We start from the raw sequence: 25,057 nt of genomic DNA on the forward strand, positions 1-25,057 counted from the left end.
GGCATTATTGAATAGCCAAGTTTTTAAGTCACTTTTGAATTTCTATCTCTCTCACACACAAAGGATCTCAATCACACACGCATACTCTCTTTCACGCAAACAGGTTTTCAATCACACACACATACAGGCTCTCAATCACTCACATACATGCTGTCTCTCTCTCTCTCACACACACACACACACGATCTCAAACACATATGCTTGCTCACTCACTCACTCTCCCCCCCCCCCACCAAACTAGCGGCAGTAGCAGCTCCCTCCTTTTCCTGCCTTAGCGGCAGCAGCAGGCTCCTACACTTCCAGCCCTCACAGCCTCGAGAAAGGACTCCCATCAGCCGTGGGGGCTTACGTTGCTCCTCTTGTGCTCTGTGCCGTGTTTCTCCTTCTTCAGGCCGCGCCTCTCTTCTTCGAGCCGATGCTGCATGCACTAGTGTGGTCTCTTCTTCCCACGCGCATGGCTGCTGCATACCACTTCCTCTTCCAGGCTGTGAGGGGCGGGAAGAAGAGACCATGCCAGAACCGCTGACTCCAGCTCTCCTGCCGTGTTCCACCCGGGCGGAGGATAAGTTCCTATTTCGCCCGGGCAGGGGGAGCAGCTGAGTCAGTGGGGGACCAGGAAGTGTAGTGACACACCTGCATGTGCTTGGCGACACACTGATTGAGAACCACTGCTCTAGAACACAGTCAACCCGCCTACATTACCTTATGAGCACTACTTTCTTTGATGCAAAAAGCCTAGTAATTTAATTTTATGCTCACAACAACCCAGTCCTCAGAGGGAAAATTAGCTAAGTCCATCCCTTAAAATAATCACCTAATCAACTAATAGTAGTTACAATAAAATATGTGAATGAAAAAATATTTTCTGCAAGAACATTCAAAACCATTTTCTGCATGCAAATGAAATTAATAAAGAACAAACTTCGGGGAACTACCTGGCTATGAGAGAAGGAGGAGCATTTGAGACTGGCCCAGAGAAAAGATTTGAGGTGCCTGTTTGTTACCTGAGTGGTGCTTTGCTCCAGGATACACTCCCCGACTTTCAGTGACATTGTCAGCCCGAGCCGCTTGCAGGTATTTAATCGAGGCGGCAGTGGCGTGCAGCCACTGATGCACTGCCAAAACCGCACGCCAAAGGGGTGCGCCCCTTATGCCCAGTGGGAAGGAAAAGGAAAAGTAAGATCTTAACTTCCTCTCCAGCTTCAGGGATGATCTGAGGATTGGGTGAGTTGATAGAGAATCCTCTGCAGGAGAGGTTTCAATACTAAGTCCTGGCCCTGTCAGCCACCACCTCAGCCTTCTAGGTTGAGCTTCATTGATGATTTCTTGCAAGCTATGTCTGATCATGTTGCTTCTAATATAGACCAAACTTATGATCCCAATATTAGTGCCACTTTGAATAGATCTGATCTTAAGTGCTTCACAATCTGATACTTCTTGAGTCTCGTTGGCAACGATTATAACCCCTTTTGTGAGGAACTTTAAGGATATGGAAGAATTCAATGAGGAAACACTGAAGGATATCTGGAAAATGGTGGCCAAATTGGATTAAACGTTAACTCAGACTGTATCACAGCTCTCAAAGTTCTCAGCTGAAACCAGAGCTAAATTTGAGGAACAGGATAATTGCCTGAGCTTGTTAGGAAGCACTATTTCTACTATAAATGCAACTTTAACATCTTTGCAAAATGCAGGATTCTCCTCTCTAAAAGATAGTTTGATTGCTCATAATTGTTTAGAAGGTTTAGAAAATGCTATGCAGTCAAAAAACTTAAGATTCTTAAATTTTCCAATTACAAGGCTGCTATTACCTTTTGAAATGTTTAGAAAATATCTTATGGAGATTTTAAGCTTCTCAGATGATCAAAGTTCTTCTGTTTCAAATATATATTATTTACCTAGGCAGATAGGTACAAATATGGAAGGAGTAGTATCATCTCCTGGGCATGACAGTCCAAATATATCTCTTGATGTAAAACAATTCTCTGCGCATTCCTAATTGACCATCATAATAGGCGTCATTGTGTGGCAATCCATGCCTGTCAATCACTCTGCCTTATGTTTAATCATAGGTCAGTCCATAATCAATTTTTTAAGAATTTTTTTAGTGCTGTAGTGCTCCATGTGTTTTAAAATACTTCAAATATCCACTGTGCTATTAACACCTTTAACCAAGCTTTTAAATCTTCTTAGTACTTGATACACAGTTCTTTGGTACTTAGCTTTAGTTGAAAATATCACAACTCCTGCCCGAGTTTCTCCTATCGGATGATCCAGCAATGCGACCGATACCACATTGCTAAGTCTGTGCCCAACGCTGTACAGGTTTCGGACGGTGTCGTCCTTCCTCAAGGGCAAAATCTGCGCCACAAAAAGAATTTAGATCACTGCCGTTAATGCTATTATCTCTCGAACACAACAATGCACCAGCTACTCACTCATTACTGCATCATAATGGCTCTCAGCGTTTTTTCGTACTTCTCTTCCGGTTTAAATTTGCCGCCTCCATTTTAAAGCCCCTGATCGTTACGTACCATCTACGTCACTTCTGGTGTCGGATTCACCATTTACTGACATCTTACCCTCGCGTTCTCAAGGCCCTTTTCGTACTTCTCTTCCGGTTTGAATTTCCCGCCTCCATTTTAAAGCCCCTGGTCCTTATGTACCCTCTACGTCACTTCTGGTGTCAGGTTCACCATTTATTGACATCATTCCCTCGCATTCTCGAGACCCCTTATCAATCCATTACGTCTAAGTTGATGTTACAAAGAATACCAATCGATGATACTATTAAGTCCTGAGGGCGTAACTGTGCTCATACGAAAAATCCATTGTTGTTCCCTTAAGTTTAATACAAAATTAGGATCACCCCCTCGCATGTTGTCTGCAATAACCTCTAATACTCGCCACTTGAGTTGTTGGAAAGTATGATGTTGTTCTGAGCAATGAGCCACCATTGGGGCTAACATTTTACCCGTGTTGATGCAACTGCGGTGTTCTATTAATCTAACTCGTATTTGTCGCTTCGTGCGTCCAATATAATACAAGTTACAGGGGCACACTACAATATATATTACCCTCGAAGTGTCACATGATGAATAATGTCGTGCTTTGTGCACTTGTCCATTTTTGTCAACCCATTTGTCACCTTCAATGGCCTGACTACACATGGAACAATGGTTACAAGCCCAGTGTCCTTTCTGTTGAATGGTATTACTTACTGTAACTGGTGACATAAAAGAATGCATAACCAGATCTCCCACATTCTTGCCCTTACTGTATGTGATCAGCGGGGACGTCCTGAAAATGCTGTGTGTTTTCAACACCAACCAATGTTGATGTATTATTTTGGAAATTGCACTGCTCTGACTCGAATATGGTAATGTACACACTATGCGATTATCGTCGCTATCCCTCGGGGTATCCAGTAACAGCCACTGCCGTTCAGCATTGTATGCTCTCTTATATGCTTTCTTGATGTATTTCACTGGATACCCCCGGTCCAACAATCGTAATTTAAGCAATGCAGCTTGTGATATGTATTCAGTTTTAGTGCTGCAAATCCTACGAAGCCTTAAAAATTGGCCCATTGGTAAATTTTGTCGTAAATGATGAGGATGAAAGCTAGAATAGTGAAGGAGAGTATTCCTCTCACATTCCTTACGATATAGTGTGGTGTTGAAGCTTCCATTGACATACTTGATAGCAATGTCCAAAAAGTTGATGTCAGCACGATCAAAAGTGATAGTGAACTGCAAGTGCTCATCCAATGTATTCAACCACCGAAAGAACTCCTGGAGACTCATTTCATCTGCGTGCCAAATACAAAATACATCATCGATGTATCTTGTCCAATGAGATACTGGAATGAACTCTGACTGATGGTATAATTTATCTTCCTCAAATTGGCGCACATAAAGATTAGCCAAACTTGGAGCCATGGTGGCACCCATGGCGGTCCCACTAATTTGTTTGTACCACTGATTCTGGAAAACAAAATGATTTTCACATAGCGCTAATCGCGCTATGGCCATTAAAAAGGAAGTCGGAATATGATGCGGACGTTCTCTAGTATCCAGATACTTCTCCAAAATCTTTAAGGTGTCTTCTTGAGGTATTGAAGTATACAGAGATTTAATATCCATAGTTACTAAAAGCACTGAATCTTCTACCTGGAGCTCTTGTAATTTGGACAACATATGTTTAGTGTCCTTGCAATAAGATGTCGCGCTCTTCACCATAGGATTAATGATGACATCTATAAATGTAGACAGTGGCTCTAAAAGGGAACCAATAGTTGTGACAATTGGACGGCCTGGTGGATTATACAAACTTTTATGCACTTTAGGCACCATATACAAAGTTGGAAATCGTGGATATTTCACCCGTAGAAATTTCACTTCTTTAGTCGTCAAAAAACCTTCAGCAAACGCGTCTTCTATTAATATATCGATCTGTGTTTGAAGTTGTTGCGTGGGATCTTGTGCAAGTGGTTCATAAATATGTAAATCCTGTATATGTTCTAAAACCATAGTTTCAGGACGTCCCCGCTGATCACATACAGTAGGGGCAAGAATGTGGGAGATCTGGTTATGCATTCTTTTATGTCACCAGTTACAGTAAGTAATACCATTCAACAGAAAGGACACTGGGCTTGTAACCATTGTTCCATGTGTAGTCAGGCCATTGAAGGTGACAAATGGGTTGACAAAAATGGACAAGTGCACAAAGCACGACATTATTCATCATGTGACACTTCGAGGGTAATATATATTGTAGTGTGCCCCTGTAACTTGTATTATATTGGACGCACGAAGCGACAAATACGAGTTAGATTAATAGAACACCGCAGTTGCATCAACACGGGTAAAATGTTAGCCCCAATGGTGGCTCATTGCTCAGAACAACATCAATCTTTCCAACAACTCAAGTGGCGAGTATTAGAGGTTATTGCAGACAACATGCGAGGGGGTGATCCTAATTTTGTATTAAACTTAAGGGAACAACAATGGATTTTTCGTATGAGCACAGTTACGCCCTCAGGACTTAATAGTATCATCGATTGGTATTCTTTGTAACATCAACTTAGACGTAATGGATTGATAAGGGGTCTCGAGAATGCGAGGGAATGATGTCAGTAAATGGTGAACCTGACACCAGAAGTGACGTAGAGGGTACATAAGGACCAGGGGCTTTAAAATGGAGGCGGGAAATTCAAACCGGAAGAGAAGTACGAAAAGGGCCTTGAGAACGCGAGGGTAAGATGTCAGTAAATGGTGAATCCGACACCAGAAGTGACGTAGATGGTACGTAACGATCAGGGGCTTTAAAATGGAGGCGGCAAATTTAAACCGGAAGAGAAGTACGAAAAAACGCTGAGAGCCATTATGATGCAGTAATGAGTGAGTAGCTGGTGCATTGTTGTGTTCGAGAGATAATAGCATTAACCGCAGTGATCTAAATTCTTTTTGTGGTGCAGATTTTGCCCTTGAGGAAGGACGACACCGTCCGAAACCTGTACAGCGTTGGGCACAGACTTAGCAATGTGGTATCGGTCGCATTGCTGGATCATCCGATAGGAGAAACTCGGGCAGGAGTTGTGATATTTTCAACTAAAGCTAAGTACCAAAGAACTGTGTATCAAGTACTAAGAAGATTTAAAAGCTTGGTTAAAGGTGTTAATAGCACAGTGGATATTTGAAGTATTTTAAAACACATGGAGCACTACAGCACTAAAAAAAATTCTTAAAAAATTGATTATGGACTGACCTATGATTAAACATAAGGCAGAGTGATTGACAGGCATGGATTGCCACACAATGACGCCTATTATGATGGTCAATTAGGAATGCGCAGAGAATTGTTTTACATCAAGAGGTGTGGGGATTTAGAGTTATTTTACATAAGTTACACTGGTTCCCTTCTCAAATTAAAAGTTAGAGGGCGACATTAGGGGTCAATTAGTCCAAATATATCAACATTCTTAGTAGCTTCTATTGATATAGTCCCTACCAGGGCTACTTTAATTGTTATTTTCAGCTTAGAAAAGGATAGAAATGCTGTTTTTCAGAAGTAGTGCCAGAATAAAGATTTTCCCCTCTAATATTTCTCGTGAGACATAAGTAAAAAGAAAACATTTTTTTTCTTTGAAACAGAGGGTGTTGTCCATTGATTGGGACCACCTTCTTCCTTAAATTTCCTTGCAAATATTTAATTTATTTTCTGAATAATAAATTTGCATTTTATGATCCATTACACTTGGAAGTATTTATCTCTGACAAGAGCTGAACAGTCTGAGTTATTTAATAAGGAGGGTTGCTGGATGAAGAGTATAATTACCCATAACTTTACCTTTTCTCTTTGCTTAGAGGTATTTTTTTCTTGTTGAGTATATCTCCTCTTTATGTGGACTTAGTATGGGAAGTTTGCTTTTGAAATGAAATGTGATTTCTAGTTAATGTATTTAAACCATAATTTCTTTAATAATACTTGTATTAAAAAAAAAAGTAGAAATGAGGAAAAGAGGACCATAATGCCGTAAAAGCCTGTGATGATAAGTACCATCATTTTCAGAGCAAGAATTCGAGTTATACAAGAACCGGACCTTTAAAATACAGTTAAATTCTCAACAAATATAAAATAGAAACTGCCAACAAAACTGTACTGGAAACCACAAGCCCGACTGTATTATGCAGTGCAACATTGGAAAAACAGAAACATAATCATTTCTTGCAAAACATCAAGCAATAAAATCAAGAGATATAAAACATCATTCATAATTTTAAAACAATGCTAATAAACAGAATAAATGTTACATAGCCTATGAACATCCATTAAATTTTTAAAAACTTGCATAAATTTGTTGTAATATTTCCCAAACATCAATAAAATGTTTCAAAACATCTGATGAATAAAACATCCAATAATTAAAAAATGTTCTAATATTTCTAAAAAAAAACCCCCCAATAAAATATTTCAAAACAATAGAAACATCAAATATCACCCAATAATTAAAACTAATAAGGATCTCCTTTTGATTTTCACTCACCCTGAGATTATCTTCTCTCTCTCTCTTTCACACACACATACTAACACATTCATTCTTTCATGCATACCCTCTCTCATATACTTGCCAAAACTCTCACACACACTCTCTCTCTCATGCACACATGCCTGTGAGAGCCTGTGTGTGATATACCAGACCCTAGAACACAAATACACCACCTACTGGGCAAACAAAACAAGCAAGACTGCTACAAATCCCTATAGGAAAATACACATTAGTCAAAATAATGTACCTCTGTCACACATGCGCTTCAAAGACAGACCCTTACCTAAAACAGAATAAGGGACTACAAATTAAAAACAGAAACATGCAGGTAAAACTGAAATGGAAAGCCAGAGAAACCAGACTCTGTGAACTCTGGAATACTAAAGAAAAAGCAAAATACAAATATATAATAAATGCATATTCCCAAAGATGGCATATTCCAATTGCTGAAAACCAAATACTTTGGTTTTTACCTTTGTTGTCTGATATTATTTTTCTAATTGGTTGGTCCCAATCTCTTTTTTACCCTTGTCTCTTTTCCTTATTCCTTTTTCAGGGTCTCTTTTATTCTGTTTCTTCTCTCTACTCGTCTTCTTTCCTTCCTCTCTCTTCCTACACAGCCTCTCTCTTACACACAAGCTTTCTCTCACAAAGGATCCCACTTTTGCATGTTCTCTCTCTCACATACACAAAGGTTTCCACTCTCACTCTCATATGCTCTCTCACATGCAGGCTCTCGTTCTCACATGCAAGTTCCCATTCCCAAACACATGCAAGCTGTCATGCCTACATGCTCTCATTCACACAAGGGCTCCCACTCCCACACACAAAGGCTCTCACCCTCACATACTGTCACACACAGACTCCCATCCCTCCTCAGACATACACAAGCTCCCACTCTTATATGTGCTCTCACACACAAACATACAGGCTCTTACATGCAGGCTCCCACTCTCATACATATGTACACACACATGTTGACTGCCACTTTCTCACACACACACACAGGTTCTCACTCTCACATGCAGGCTCCCATTCCCCCTACAGACCCATACATTCTCTCTCACACAGCTCATATTTCCACACAAACATACAGGCTCTCACATGCTCTCTCTCACATGCAAGCTTCTACTCCCATACATATGTACATACATACAGGCTCTCATTCTCACATGATCTCTCTCTCTCTCACATAGGCTTCCACTTCCACATACCCATACATTCCCTCACACCCACAAACAGGCTCTCACTTCAGCATGCTCTCTGACACACACATGCAGGTTCTCACACACACACACACACACACACACACAGGTAGGCTACCATTCACACCCCCACAACCCAGGCAACTTACCATTCTCTCACACACACAAACACACTCCCAGGTAGGCTACCATTCACACCTCACACACCCCCACCTCCCAGGCAGCTTCCCATTCTCTTTCACACACACATCTGGGCAGGCTACCATTCACACTCACACACCCAGGCAGTCTACCATTTACAAACACATACACTCTCACCCAGGCAACTTCCCATTCACTCATATTCACAAAGACAAAACACAGGCAGGCTCCCCATTGGGTTGGGAAAAACGCTAGTAGACCCGATCCCACCAGTGGCTGAGAAGAGAAGCAGGCCCGAGAAGCCGCCAGTGGCTGAGAAGAGAAAGGAGCCTGTCCTCCCATTGCTTCTCGTGTGCCTGCCTCCTGCTATTCAAAAATTGTGAGTCTAATACTTCCTCAATGCTGATCTCGTGATGCACAAGATCAGCATAGAGCACATGCTGGCCACATGTAGTTTGAATGCCAGAAGGCCGGCACACTTAGAGAAGCGGGAAAATGGGCTTCTTCCTCTTCTCAGCTGCCTGAACCTTCCAGACCTCCTCTTTCTCAGCTGCTCGTGGGATGGGCTCTGATGAGGCCTCCTGTTCCAGCTCCTCTTCTTGGCCGCCGGCGAGATGGGGTCCCGCCAGCAGTCTCGCGGGCCACTTCCTCTTCTCTGTCACCACTCTCCTGGATGTGCACGCAGTTGGTGGCCCACGGCACACCCCATTTTAAAGTTGGTAGTGCTTGGGCACCACTGTGCACTAAGGACGCTACACCCATGTCTCTTAGCCCTGTTCCTAACACTACCCTCTGTCCCAAGTGTGTTTAAAGTCTGTTACAGTGCTGGCCTTCACCAGCTTGCTGGCAGTCCTTTCCAAGCCCATGTCATCTTTCTCTTTGGTGCTTACACTACTTAATGCTACATCTGGGCCCCTCCCAGATTTTACTTCCAAGCTTTGTAATAATCCAAACAGATATCAAAATTAGTGAAGCTGTTATCCGAGCATCCAGCTGCTCTAACCTATTGATGTTAGGGTTATGGTCATGTTATGATTTAGTAGAAAATTGTGAACCCCGGGCCGAGATGAGAGATGTCTCCGCCCAGAGGGAGGAGCCCCGTGAGCCTCACCGTCGGTGGGTGTGGTCTCAGCGACATAGGACACAGCTGTGAGAGAGACTTTATTAGAGAGAAAAGATAAAGCATAACCCGAGGAGCGGGAAATGCAATAAACACAGTTCTTGAGCACTAAGATATACCCAGGGTGGTACTGTAGATGAGAAGGTCCGGTAGTGGCCTGCAGCATGGGGTACACCAGGAGGTTCCTACAGGCTGCTGGAGATACCTCAGAAGTGCAGATCTGGTAGTGGCCCGCAGCGCGGAGTATGCCGAGGATGACTGTACTGTAGGTGACGAGGCAGATGGGTCTTGAGATACAGGAACCAAGCAGAGGATCTTGAGTAGCTGCAGCAATACCCTGTAGCTCAGGATAGGTAGAAGAACGCTAGTGGCCCGAGGCACGGGGCTACACCGTGGATACTTCAGCAATGTTTGTAGCGTAGGAAACTGAAGAAGGTTCTCACACAAGGAAGTTCCAGGAGAGAAACCCGAGGATCGGGTCAGGTGAAGTCCCAGGCAGGAAGGCCCTCCGAGGAGCGGATAGCCAAGACGTGGAAGGGCCCCCGTGGAGGGGGTACCCAGAGCGTCCGAATGCCACAAGGAGATTCTGGAACAGAAGAACTCAAAAGTGGAGTGGATTTAACAACGAGAGAACTCCTTGCTCACTCGTCTTAGCAATGGGCCGGTCAGTTTAAGTTCACCAGCAGGTTGACGTCATCGAGAGGGGCCGACCCCGAGGTTCCCGCCATGAAGTATACAAAAGGAGGCCCTGTGCGCGCGTGGCTAGGTGATTCCGGAAGTAAGATAGTGGTCGGCAGTGCCCACACCATCCCGGGGATACCGGGGAGGTCGGCGTGGGTTGGCGGAGACTGCCATTCTTCCAATGATTGACAGTGCAGGAAATAAGAGGTGAGCATGAGAGGTCGCAGCCGTCTGAGACCAGGCGCAACAGGTCCTAGCTGCCCTTTGCATGGTACTCCAGCCTATTGTGGTGGTTTGGACTGCTTGCAGCCTGTGTTAAGCATTTTAGTATAAAAATAATTAATAAATACTGAATGAACGAAATTGAATATATTCATTTATTTAAACTGGCAACCTAATCCAAAGAGATCCCAAAAGCGATGTACAAAATTAAAATCACAAATGCCAACAAAGATATACAAAGAACAAACAGAACAACCATTTACACTGAGATATCATAAGATGCCAAAACTTCTAAATTGCTGTACAGCGAACTTACCGTGTAATGGAAACAAAAATACCTAATTTTGAACCTCTAAAAGGATACATCCAACTTTTACCTTTTTCCCAAAGGATAAATAGTTCAATTCCACTTTAATATGGGAGAGGTAATTTATTCCAAAATAAAGATGCTGCAGTCAAGAACATTCTGCCAGAAAGTCTAGATTTTCTAAGGCAAGATGGCAGCGTGTTCTAAAACATCTAGCCTTACTGTCTTTCTTCTAACATCTGCTCAGGGGGTGCATGTTACAGAGACCAGATAGACAGGAAAAGAAAGAGACAGAGACAGAAACACAGAGAGCTCGGCAGGCAGCATGAGACAGAGACAGTGATAATAATAGCGGGTGAGCAGCAATTCTGATCCTATAATATCGAATGCTCATTTTCTTATTGTCCTCATTGCCGTCTATTTGATAGCATCACATTTTTAATTTAAATCTGCTTAAATAACAACTAAGTATTTTCGGGTGGGGTGGGGGCACGTCATTAAATAGACGAGCAGACTGTGTGACATGATCAGAGAGCCCAAGTTTGGCTGACTGACCTCAGGGCGTTGCCTGGGGAGGGCTGTGGTTGTGGTATGCACACTAGCAGAAACACGTGTCCTTCACTAGGCTTAGAGTACTGCTGCCCCTGAAAGTCCCCATTATGGGGAAAATAGAACATTTTTGTTAGATTGATTAAAGCCTCATGGTATACAGTATTAGGGGTGATGGGAAGGCCCGACTCTCCCCTCGTCCTGCCCCACTAGGGAGCCATGGAAAGTCCCTGTGCTCAGCTGGCTCTGAGCATTTTTCTGTTTATAGTGCCAATAGGTAGAGGTATGTTTTGAATGCACTTTTCAATCGGGGTGAGCTCTAAAAAGGCAGTCTGAATACTAATAAAAGCTGATGTGCCTTATCCCTTCCCCACCCCTCGGGGAGGATGCACCTCAGGCTGCACCTCAGGCAACCTCCCGGGGGAGGGAAACATTGGCTATTATTATTCAGATTGTCTTTCTAAAGCTCACCCTGATGTTAAAGTTCATTCAGTGCATACTGTACACATCAGACCCAGCTTAGTCACCCTTGGATTTATAGTTAACCATTTTATAATAGTTAAAAGAGCGAGTGCTTCACTGCCTTTTGGCTTAAGAACATAAGAACATAAGAAATTGCCATGCTGAGTCAGACCAAGGGTCCATCAAGCCCAGCATCCTGTTTCCAACAGAGGCCAAACCAGGCCACAAGAACCTGGCAATTACCAAAACACTAAGAGAAGATCCCATGCTACTGATGCAATTAATAGCAGTGGCTATTCCCTAAGTAAACATGATTAATAGCCATTAATGGACTTCTCCTCCAAGAACTTATCCAAACCTTTTTTGAACCCAGCTACACTAACTGCACTAACCTCATCCTCTGGCAACAAATTCCAGAGCTTTATTGTGCATTGAGTGAAAAATAATTTTCTCAGATTAGTCTTAAATGTTCTACTTGCTAACTTCATGGAATGCCCCCTAGTCCTTCTATTATTCGAAAGTGTAAATAACCTATTCACATCTACTCATTCAAGACCTGTCATGATCTTAAAGACCCCTATCCTATCCCCCCTCAGCCAGAGGATGTGGTTAGTGCAGTTAGTGTAGCTGGGTTCAAAAAAGGTTTGGATAAGTTAATGGAGAAGTGCATTAATGGGTATTAATCAAGTTTACTTAGGGAATAGCCACTGCTATTAATTCAATCCCCTTTATCATTTTGGTTGCCCTTTTCTGTACCTTCTCCATCGCAACTATATCTTTTTTGAGATGCGGCGACCAGAATTGTACACAGTATTAAAGGTGCGGTCTCACCATGGAGCAATATAGAGGCATTATGACATTTTTCGTTTTATTAACCATACCCTTCCTAATAATTCCTAACATTCTGTTTGCTTTTTTGACAGCTGCAGCACACTGAGCCAACGATTTTAAAGTATTATCCACTATGATGCCTAGATCTTTTTCCTGGGTGGTAGCTCCTAAAATGGAACCTAACATCGTGTAACCTAACATTGTTTTTCCCTTTTTGCAACACCTTGCACTTGTCCACATTAAATTTCATCTGCCTTTTGGATGCCCAATCTTCCAGTCTTGCAAGGTCCTCCTGTAATGTATCACAATCCGCATGTGATTTAACTACTCTAATTTTGTATCATCCGCAAACGTGATAACCTCACTCGTCGTATTCCTTTCCAGATCATTTATATATACGGTATATTGAAAAGCATCGGTCTAAGTACAGATCCCTGAGGCACTCCACTGTTTACCCTTTTCCATTGAGAAAATTGACCATTTAATCCTACACTCTTTGTTTCCTGTCTTTTAACCAGCTTGTAATCCACGAAAGGACATCGCCTCCTATCCCATGACTTTTTAGTTTTCTTAGAAGCCTCTCATGAGGGACTTTGTCAAATGCCTTCTGAAAATCCAAATACACAAAATCTATGCGTCACATCAACAAGTCTTCCTTGATTTGTAAGAGCCAACCATGAATCCAGATGAATTATTACAGTAAAAGGCAACCCCAGGTGACTCAGAGAACTCAATACACTCTTATGGAACCTTTTACCTTTAGGGGCCAGGTTCAAATCCAGCTCAGATTGGTAGGGGCTTACAATGGAAGCCTATGGGTAAACCTCCACCCAGCCTCTCTCTTCCATCAATGGACTGGAGCTCACTTCTCTTACATTTGAGGTCAGCAGTTCCTCACCATCCATCCTCTTCTTTTGCCAATACTACACTTAATTTTTCTTGATCATCCTCCACACATTCTTTCCCTTTTCCTCTTCTGTGAGCTTTATCATTGCATATTTTTGAAAACCTGTTCCTCCATATGAATACAGGAAGTCATTAGACTTAAGACACAATTGGTTCCTGAAAACTGCATCTTAAGTTGAAATGTTGAAAGTCGAAACCGATTGCCCCATAAGAACAATCGGGCAAATGCAGTAAAGTGCGCTCAGGCTGAGCGCAGTTATCCCCTGGTTGGATGCGCGTTTTCCACGAGCTATTTTTACCCCTTATACAGTAAGGGGTAATAGCGCGTGGAAAACGTGTGGCCAAACCCCTGAAACTAATATCTCCCACAACATGCAAATGCATGTTGATGGCCTTATTAGTTATTCCCTCACGATACAGAAAGTAAAATGTGCAGCCAAGCCGCACATTTTAATTTTGGCCGGCACCGGGAAAGTGTACAGAAAAGCAGAAAAAACTGCTTTTCTGTACACCCTCCGACTTAATATCATAGCGATATTAAGTCGAAGGCCCCAAAAATAAAAAAAATTTTTTAAATCTGCCAGCGGCCCGCAGGTTGGAAGACGGATCTTCAATTTTGCTGGCGTCCGTTTTCCAAACCCGTAACTGTCAGCGGGTTTGAGAACTGACGCCGGTAAAATTGAGCGTCGGCTGTCAAACCCGCTGACAGCCGCCGCTTCTGTCAAAAAGGAGGCGCTAGGGACACTACCGCGGGCCCTCATTTGCATATTTTTTCTTTCTGAATCGTGCGCCCAGGAGAGTGGCCTGGGCGCGCACCGGGAGAGCGGGCACTCGCCGGCTTTCTCGCGGGTTTTTCTCTATCGGCCCGAATGTTAGAAATGGGGGATTGGTTGTGGCATGAAGACCTGTTACCCTATTTTCACCAAAATAATCCAGAGTTTAGTAGTAAATAAAAATGTAACAAGCAGAGATACATGTTAAAGCACTACATTTTTTTTCTGAAGAGAAAAATTCCAAGGCATGCTTACAGGATAATTCACTGACATTGCTCTGAGGAGATTGAATCCCTGGAGTTCTTCCTGCTGATGTCACCTTGTTGAGTGTCACGGTCATCAGCATGCCAACACGCACCTACTGGGAGACACTGTAAAGTCAAAAGAAATGTTGTGAAGTTGAATAACCCTTGTCAGTTTAACAATGTTGTAACTTCGTATCATTGTAACTCAGATGTCTTAAAGTTGAGGATGACTTGTATTGACAAAATTATGTGTTAGATTTGCCATGTATAGTAAAGTTAATCTACACAATTTAAGGGTAAATTTTGAGCAAGCTGCTTAAATTATAGCCGTCTAAGTTCAGGTGAATTTTCAGCTACAATCTAGCTGGTTAGATTGTGGCTGAAAATTTGTCCAAGTTAACTTAGCCAGTTAAATTATAGCAGACTATCTCACCGATCAGCTTACTGAAAATTTCCCTCATAGGCTAGAGGATCTATCTCCCTAATTCCTTGTTTGTGGGTAGATCCTTTGAAAAAATGACCACCCATAGCCAGTGATTCCCTCCCTGCCAAGCCTCATCAACAAATGTTTATAAGATCCCAGACCATCCTGAACCACAAGTCTCCTCCCACCATTAACAAGGATCACCTTCTTCCCCCCCCCTGAGCTGGCAGTCTCCCTTTCTTCTTATCCTCTTTCAGGCCAATGCAATATCGGCGTGCGTTAAACGGGCTCTCATGAGTGAGTGCCTGCTCCCTTAACGTGCACTGATCCACCTATCCTGGCTGCCTGATTTAATATTTAAAATGGGTGCTACAGTAAAGAGGAGGCGCTAGGGGAAATTGTGTGCCCCTAGATCCTCCTCGGCAACGGGCACCCAATAGAGGTCGGCTGGCAGCTGGTTAGGAAAATGGATGCTCAATTTTATGAGTGTCTGTTTTCCTATCCTGTGCACAGCACAGCCACGAGTTAGGAAAATGCACGTTCGTTAATTGAGTTTCCCTTTTCCTAACCTGACCACGGCACACTATTTTTTTTCTTTAACCCTTTGAACCCTAGGCTCCTATGGCGATAAACCCGTCAACCCTAATTTCCTCGGGAAATCCAATAATTTTTGTCAATGTGCTATTTTTAATATATTGGTTATTCAGTATGTGATTATACCGGTTTGCTGGTTATTCAGTATGTGATTATACCGGTTTACCGGGATAACGGGTGTTGATATTGATATTAGGCCGTCCCTGAATTCAGGGACAATGGGTTCAAAAGGGTTTTTTAACCAAATATATTAAGTCGGACGAACCTATTTTGGTTCGTCTGACTTAATATTGCAACGATATTAAGTCAGAGGAACTGAGGAAAGGAACTGAAAAGCAGTATTTTCTGCTTTTCTGTAATTTGTTTGGACTCCTCAAGAATTATGCCTGCTCTGGGCAGGTGTTAAATTTTGCGGATTAAAATTTTGCCCGTCGGGCACACTATTTTGCATCAGGGGGAAATAGGTAATAGCCTCACCAACATGAATTTACATGTGATGAGCGTTATTACCTATGCGCTTGATTGGACCCGTGTTTTGGACAACCTAACCCCTGTTTTGCATTGGGGGTTATGGACGCGTGTCCAAAACGTGCATCCAATCGTGTGTTGAGCCATGAGCTGTGGCCAACCCATGGTATTGCATCGGCCTGCTTGTTGTTTTTATGTGCATTATCAATTATCATGTTGCAATGTCTTTTTTTCTTTTATCTTTTTTACTTAGAATGATTATAATCCAGAGAAGCTCCAAGTTATCTGTCATCATAATGTCTGCATGACATCTTCCTTGTTATCTGTTGGATTATACCATCCTGAAACTGGAGGATATGCATGGCACAAACTGAAATCAATTGAGCAACTTGAAACTTTTATTAATTTTGAGCTTTTAATGGGTACCCACATTCCCCATCACGGCTTCTGCCTCATCCGGTGTAGGAATCCAGTTAAAAGGCAAATTACTCAGTTGCTCATTCTTCTTCCTTTTCTGCAGACCACACTTGAGGCTTCTGAAAGATCCAGGACCACAGTTCCTTTACTGAATGTCAACATTTTGCTACTGGACTCTGTCTCTAGGCACCATTTTTATAGGACATTGGTCAAAACTATTGATGCTTTTAGACACCTGAATAGACATGAATTCAGCCATGGACAAGTGTTTGATTTTAAACTAGTTCAAGGAATCAAGGGGAGAACTTTTGAATCTCTCCAAGCTCTTTTTGGTGGCAAAGTGGCTTTTCATCCTGTGTTTGATTCTTACAGTTTGCCTACAAATCCAGTGGACCTGAATGAAACCTTTGGCAAGTTTAAAGCATATGGGTATGAGACTTTATATGTAGAAGACATGTGCTGGCTGGGGGAGTGGGGTCTTGTGAAGGAACTGGCGGTCATGAACCAATCCGCATCTTTCTCTGTAAGAGCAAGGGCTTTTAAAGAGGCCATTTTAAGAGCTGGGATTGACAGAATTGATGTTTCTTACAGTAGCTGCAGGATTCTCCAAGAGAACAAGGTCAAGGATATGTTCCATGGGCCTGATGCCATATGCTTCAATGGTATTCATCAGCACAGCTACCTCCTCCAATATATACAGTTTTTTGTGACCCATTTCTCCAGTATGAAAAAGCCAACCTTCACTTTCCTCATATTGGACACAGGCCATGAAGATACGGGTTTGCGGATAAAACAGTTGGACACAGAGCTAGCTAATCATGTCCTGTTTCTAGCAAAGCAGCACAATACTGTGTCCTTTATTCTTTCAGACCATGGTAATACATACGGACGCTTCTTTGCAGCTTCCACAGAAGCTCAGGCAGAGGTGTTCCACCCTTCACTTTTTATTATTGTTCCAGAGCATGCGTCCAAAGTGCTTGGAAGCAGAAAGATGAAATCATTGCGCCTGAACCAGAACAGGCTGATTAGCCTGATCGATGTCCACCATACTCTGAAAAGTCTGCTTCCTTCTGACAAGTTCCTTGAAAAAGAAAGCCTTAAATACAGTATCAGCATTAATGGACTTTTGAGCCCAGTTTCCGTGAACAGATCCTGTACAGACATTCCAAGGCTCCATCCCAACCTGTGTATTTGTCAGGCATATTATATATCACAAAGAAACGACTCCTATTATGCCTTGTTTGCTGAATTTGCTTTGGGTTATTTGAACAACCTAATTTTAGAACAACAGAAGGGCACTAATGGCACATGTCTAAGGCTGATTGCTACTCGATTTGAAAACGTTCAAAGTAGTGGTATGAGTGTTAGTCCTACAGAGGTTATTGTTAAACTTGACCTCTATGTTAGAATCCTAGAAAGGGTGAGTAATGAAGATGAAATGTTTACAGTGAGTGTTCAGTTCAATGTAGTTAATAACATTGGAGTACTAATTTTTTTAGGGTATGATAGACTTACATCATACAGTAGATATAGAATTTGTGCTGATCCTGCTGTTGACTTACGATTGTGTATCTGTGATATGTCGGCAGTTCAGAGAAACACTACTGTACACAATCGAGAACATGCTATACTTGAGTCTGTCCTGTGGACTGTGACTCACCGTACTGCCATTCATGACCCATGTCTTTACCTCCTTACAAGAAACTATACTACGGGCATTGTTTTACTAGTACATAATACGTGTACTGATGCACAGTACCATGTACGGTTTGATTTTATGACTAAGAACCTGCATTCCTCTAGTAAAATGCCTATTGATTTAGTAATTGAGCCAGTAAGGGAAAAGTTGTTAGTAACTGGAATTAGAAAGGTTGATAACCAACCCTGGAAATGTAAGTATATTTTAAATTACACTGTTTTTCCCTTGTAATTGGATACAATTTTTCTCTATATAGAATAGTCAAGAGAAACAAAATGTGAGATGAAAGTTTTGGTAGATATAGAATATGAACCTATATTATCTAGAAACTGTGTTTGTTTAGAAGTATATTCAATTTTGTGCCCAAAAAGGTTGCATGCTTTATTGCAGATTTTCTTGTAACCATCATTCTGTAGGTTTGCTGGCTTTGTGGTATAACTGGGACTGTTAGCTGGCCTCAGCTGTGATGAGTTGTTTGTTGGTTACTAATTTGCATTGTCAGAATGATCAAGGAAGTTTATATAAAATTCTGTAATCAACCAGATCAACTACTATGCTCTATTTAATAATACTCGTTCCGTTATGTTATTAACCATTAATCTAATAAAACAATGAGCAACATGGAATAGACTTTCCTATTAGGATCTGCCAGATACTTCCAAGTGGCATGGACTGGTCACTATTGGAGACAAGATGCTGGACTTAATGAATTATTAGTCTGATCCAGCATGGCACTACTTGTATTCATAATAGTTACACACCACACACCTTTCAGAACCCTCTTAGCTGAAGTACTAAGAGAGAACCTGCATGATACTCTACTCTCAGCAGACCCTTCACCCTCCCCAGCGTCCCCATTGGTGTCCATCTCTTTCTTCCACCCAGCTATCTTCTTCATATCATGCAGCATACAACAAACACTTAGCTCATCTTTACAGAGGCAAGAGTTTGAAAGCCTCCAATGTGACTGACTGCCCAAAATTCATTTTTAAAGAGGCCAAGATGTGCTCAGTCAGTAACCCAGTGAAGTGATGGACAGAATTATACCACTTTAAAGACAGAGAAGTGGGATGGAGGAAGGGAGGTGGTAAGCAGTTAATCCAACAAAGGGTACCCGTTATCACCTACAACAGGGGTGCCAGCTCCTGTCCTCAAGAGCCACAAACAGGCTAGGTTTTCAGGATATCCACAATGAATATGCATAAGATAAATTTGCATTTACTGCCTCCATTGTATGCAAATTATCTCATGTATATTTATTGTAGATATTCTGAAAGCCCGGCCTGTTTTTGGCTCTTGAGGGCTGGAGTTGGCAACCCCTGATCTACTAGCACAGAATTAAAGTAGCTCACCCGTAAATGCTACATGCTATGAAGACATCACTAGCACCAAACAAGACTTCATCAGTTCTAGCATCTATCCAGTATAATTCCCTTTCCTATATCCCAAGCACAAATATACTTATAGAGGAGGCTCTACTTTAATATATGGGCATCATGGCAGGAACATGAAACTTGGCCATCATATATACCAGCAGATCTGGATGTTTAGACTATGGTTCCAATAGATGATTTTCTGGAATCAAGCCTACATGAGCGCAATTGATATCCCCACTGACAATGGAGAAGTGAGCAATTTCAAAGAAGAACCAGTATGCCTCCCTTCTTTTCCTGTTCAGTATATGGGTACTGGATATAGTCAGGCTTGTAAATGGCTATAACCTCCAGAAGAGAGTTGACTCTTCTGAAGATAAAGGACTGACTGATGCCACCCTTTTGGAAGGCAGACTTTTTTAGCGGCTGTTTGTCAATGACGGACCCATCTGATGCAGCAGGTAGACTTTTCCCACCACGCATCGTTAACGGTGTCTCGGTCTTAATAACACATTGACCATTCCGCCTAGACCAATTTGTCCACAAGTCACATCTTGCCGGCATCAAGCGTTTCTGTTTCCCTGAAGAAGGAGCGTCCTCTGAAACATTGCAGTGTCGGACAGAACAAGACATTTTGCCTGGCCTGACCTGATTGTGGACTGCACATTGACTGGCAATATTAGGATTATTCAGAAGTTTGACCAAAAGGTGGACTCTAACCTATCATACAGATAAGTGCACGATAGCTTCATATTGAAGAATCATCAACTTTTATAGTGACCAATGATTTAAAAAGCCCTAGTGCCTTCTAGAGCTTAATTCAAAAAGCCCATAGCCTCTAATGGCACTATATGAGGTCACTATAAAGTTAACATTTATAATTTACCCTTTCATAGCTGTATTCATTATAATTTTACCCTCTTGGAAGGAGCAGGTAAACAAATAGTGCAGAGTGGTCATGACTTTCAACTCAACGAACAAGCTGTGAGTGAGTAGCCTATAGAGCAGAACATACAGCCACACAGTTTGTCACAAAGCTGGGAGATGAGAGCTTTAGTCAACCTAAATCTTTTCAGGTACTCTCTCTGCCAGTTTCTCTAAATCTGGCCTGGAGTAAAATATTCTTTTGTGAGAGGTGTGGCATCTCCTGCGATCAGCATAAAAGAATACTCTTAGAGTATCTGAAATGCACCTCAAACACATATCTATCTTACAGGGTCAATTATCATTTTGCATTAAATAGTACATCATGTGCTATTATGCAAATGTCACATTTGCTATGCAAGTGGGAGGAGTTTGGGTAGAGTTAATGGTAATGAGCAGCTCTTAACAGCAAACGCAATAGAGTAACTTGGGTTTTAATGCCAGAAATAACTACACCTTTTTTCTGGGCATTGTGGCTGCAAAGGTTTTTATTGCATATGCCAGAGAGAGAGAGAGACCGATATGAAAATAAATAAGAAATCACTAAAAACCTGGCTATTCCAAAAAGCCTATCCAGAATACAGTTAACCCCTCGACTATGTAAAACAACCCCAATCAACCAAAACTCCAACACTACACATAACTTTCCAATAAAATACATAATATTCCAATCGAACATAACAATATGTTTCAATAATGTTAGCTACTAGAATATTAAGATAATACGTCGCTGCTGGTTTACAATGTTATAATGTTATTATGTTCGTAAACAATTATGTTCGTAAACAATACTACAAAGGACTGCTTTTACAAACTGCAAGTCCTTAAAAAACTTAAACCCCTCCTTCACTTCTCCGACTTCAGGCTAGTACTGCAATCCATCATTCTTTCCAAGCTCGACTACTGCAACTCCCTGCTCCTAGGTATTCCCGCCAACACTATCAAGCCATTACAGATGGTTCAGAATTCAGCGGCTAGAATTCTAACTAGCACTAACAAAAAAGACCATATCACCCCAATCGTTCGGAGCTTACATTGGCTCCCCATTAAACAAAGGATACTCTATAAGGTACTCACTATCATCCACAAAGCGACAAACAATCTAGCCCCCATCACATTAAGCTCTCAACTCCAACCGCACACTTCCTCCAGACCAATCAGAAGCGCATACAGAGGAACACTGCATGCTCCGCAAATAAAATCATCATTGAGCAAACGTGCGCTATCTTCAGCAGGCCCACACCAGTGGAACACGCTTCCCCCAGATCTTAGACTAGAACCCAGTTATCAAGAATTCAAAAAAAGACTGAAAACTTTTCTCTTCCAACAAGCTTTCCCAGACGCTTAATCTTACTATGACTGACAGACTTCCATCCCTTAACTATGGACACTGTATAAAGTACTACTTTTAAGAATCTGCAACTGGACAATTATCTGTGAGCTCAAAAATTCACTTTATTTCATATATATATTAGGCATTGCTTATATTTATATTTATTGCTACGTTAAATAGTTATACTTCTTATATAAAATATTATATTTCTTTATTTATTACCAGTTAAAATATTATCACTTTATTTAGCACTATGTTAAATTGTCAACCAGTTATACTGTTCCATATGTTATACGGTTCCATGTAAAGCTCCGCTATCTGTTGAGCAGTTCTTCGTTTTATGTAAACCGGAGTGATTTGTAGTCCCTACTAGAACTTCGGTATATAAAAATTAAAAATAAATAAATAAATGTTACGATAATACGTTGCTGTTGTTTTACAATGTTACAATGTAAAGATAATATGCCCTGTTGTCACACCATCCCACAACTTATCATACTATAATGTTAAGATAATACGTCGCTGTTGATTTACAATGTTAGAATGTTATTATGCTAAGATAATACGTTGCTGTTGTTTTACAATATTACAATGTAAAGATAATATGACTTGTTGCCACACTATCCCACAAGTTATCATGTAAACCGATGTGATACTCGTCTTTGAATGTCGGTATATAAAAATAAATAAATAAATAAATATGTAACTTCACTATGTATAGCACTATAAGAGGGTGCACTTTAAACCCAGGGTGAGGTTTGGGAGGGTTTACATACACAATAAAAGGTACGAACAGCAGAGCTGACATCACTGAAGATTTTCTGCTGTTTGAATTGATGAAAGTTACAAGAGGAGTTGATTTGTACAATGCACTCTACTTAGCTTGATGCACTCTCTAACTAGCTTGTTTGAAGCTAGGTAGAGACTGCATGGTACAAAACAACTCCTCTTGTACCTTTCATCAATTCAAACAGCAGAAAATCTTTGTTATGCTCAGCCTTGTGAACCCTTGGGCCGACGGGAGGATGGAATACCTTAGGAGGAAGATCCATAGGTTCTCCCATCGTGTGGCGAGGCAGAAACAGAAGACGTGACCAGCTGACCTTCGGCACTGGAGAGGCAGACAAACAGTCATGACGTCGAGGAAAGGAACTGTGTCTTCGCCACTGGAAGCCTGCGGTCCCCCCAGGAGGAGCCCGTAGGGATCCGGACCGCTGGGTCCTAGGTGGACCTTTGAGAGGTCAAGAAGTCGAGCATTCGGTGCAAGGGCTGACTGGAGCTTCACCTCTGGAAGCCCGCGGTCCCCCCGGGAGGACCCCGTAGGGACCTGGGCCGCTGGGACTTAGGTGGGCCCTTGGAGACGATGGTCAAGAAGAAGTCCAAGGTCAAGTGCCAGAGGGTTGTCGCTTACCAGTCCGAGATCACACACTGAGGGATCACCACTTGCCAGTCCGAAGTCACACACCAGAGAATCACCGCTTGCCAATCCAAAGTCAAACATCAGGAATCACCGCTAGCTGACCTGAAGTCACACACCAGGAATCACCGCTAGCCAATCCAAAGTCAGGAACCAGGAACACCAAGACAAGGCAGGAACAAGGATCTGACGTAGAAGAACTCACCGAAGCAAGCAGACCTGACTAACCCAAAAGTTGCCAAGTCAAGGAATGAGCAGAGGAAGCCTCCTTTTAGACTTCCTCTGCTCTGGCTCATTGAAGACAGCTGGAAGTAGTTAAAGGGATCAGGTCCCTTTAAATCTAGTGAGGAGGCACGGTCTCACGCCTAAGATGGTGGCGACCATCTTGGATTCCGGCCGCGGGGGAAAAACTGCTGATGCCGCGCAGGAGGAGCAGGGACGGCTCCCAGCCTGCCGGACACTATGTATCTATCCAGAGTATGTAGCCTTTGTGTTCCAGTATCTCTAAAACAACAAATATTACTTGCTCTACCCAGGAATTTTCAGAAGGCAATAATTTATGAATGGTTTATATATATGCCTCTTGGCTGTTGGGGTGAACAGGTCAGGCTTAATGATTTATCCATTTTGTTTTAATTAATTAAATACATGTCATTCTGGACTTATTGTTAGTATGGTGTGATTTCTAACACCCTCCTAATTGGATTTATGTTTGCAAAATTAAATAAATCCCTTTAGAATTATGTTGCCTAAAGGGTACTGGGGTACTTTACTGTTGTTTTTAAAATGAAAAACAAGCAGCAGGATACTGGAATTCTCCACAGAAGTCAGCAATTTGCATTATGAGAGAAAGCAAAGAAATGTCTGCATACAGATGGAGGTTATAAATTACCTTGCAATGTTCAGTCATTTAAATGCATTGACTAGCTGAACAATAAGTACATTACATCTTGTATTAAACATATTGAATGCAATTCTGAGTAGCCTGTGTAGCTGCTAGCATGTGGATGATTTTACTGTGTGTACTACATCCGGTTAACTTTAGGGCAGTTCTTTTTAGCTGGCTAACAACTCCTCGCAATTACGCCTCATACTGGATCAGACCAAAGGTCCATCAAGCCCAGTATCCTGTTTCCAACAGTGGCCAATCCAGGTCACAAGTACCTGGCAGGATCCTAAGGGGTAGATAGATTCCATGCTGCTTATCCCAGGGATAAGAAGTGGATTTCTGCAACTCAGCCTTAACAATAGTTAATGGACTATTCCTCCAGGAACTTGTCCAAACTTTTTTTAAACACAGCTACATTAACAGCTTTCACCACATCCTCTGGCAATGAATTCCAGAGCTTAGTTATGCATTGAGTAAAAAAAAAATTCTCTTACTACTTTTAAATATATCACCTAGTAACTTCATTGTGTGTCCCCTGGTCTTGTACTTTATGAAAGAGTAGGCAACTAATTAACATTTACTCATTCCACTCCACTCATTTTATCGACCTATCATATCTCCCTTCAGCTGTCTCTTCTCCAAGCTGAAGAGTTCTAACCTCTTTAGCCTTTCCTCTTAGGGGAATCATTCCATCTTCTTTATCATTTTTGGTTGCCCTTCTCTGTACTTTTTCTAATGCTGTAAATTTCATACCCTGAAACCACTTTACACTGCCTATTGGTTTGGATGGCTGGGGTGGGAATAAAATAGTGCACACAGATTTAAAAATTGAATGCATGAGCGCTGTTTCCACTCCCTCTCCTCTGAACGTCTTCATTTAGGGAAGCTAAAAGTGCATGCATTATAGAAGCCCATGCTTATTTATAGTTGAGCAGAGGAGGGCAGTTTCCAGATAGACCAGTTTACCCAAGTGAATGACTTTCAAAATTGCCCTCATTGTGATCTGGCCCAGCGGAACAGTCATTA

General features: G+C 41.9%; 1 protein-coding gene across 2 annotated transcripts in view; it reads left to right on the plus strand.

The window, feature by feature from the left end:
* LOC115090280 overlaps positions 1-21,303 on the plus strand; it is a 94,721-nt gene extending 73,418 nt beyond the window's left edge. For both annotated transcript variants that reach the window (XM_029599184.1, XM_029599192.1), the window contains one exon: positions 16,233-21,303. In XM_029599184.1, the coding sequence (XP_029455044.1) occupies positions 16,233-18,326 (2,094 nt within the window). In that variant the 3' untranslated portion in view covers positions 18,327-21,303. The remainder of the gene's footprint in view (positions 1-16,232) is intronic.
* Positions 21,304-25,057: the final 3,754 nt, after the last annotated feature.

Source organism: Rhinatrema bivittatum, chromosome 1, assembly GCF_901001135.1.
Source record: "Rhinatrema bivittatum chromosome 1, aRhiBiv1.1, whole genome shotgun sequence".
NCBI classification, from domain to species: domain Eukaryota; kingdom Metazoa; phylum Chordata; class Amphibia; order Gymnophiona; family Rhinatrematidae; genus Rhinatrema; species Rhinatrema bivittatum.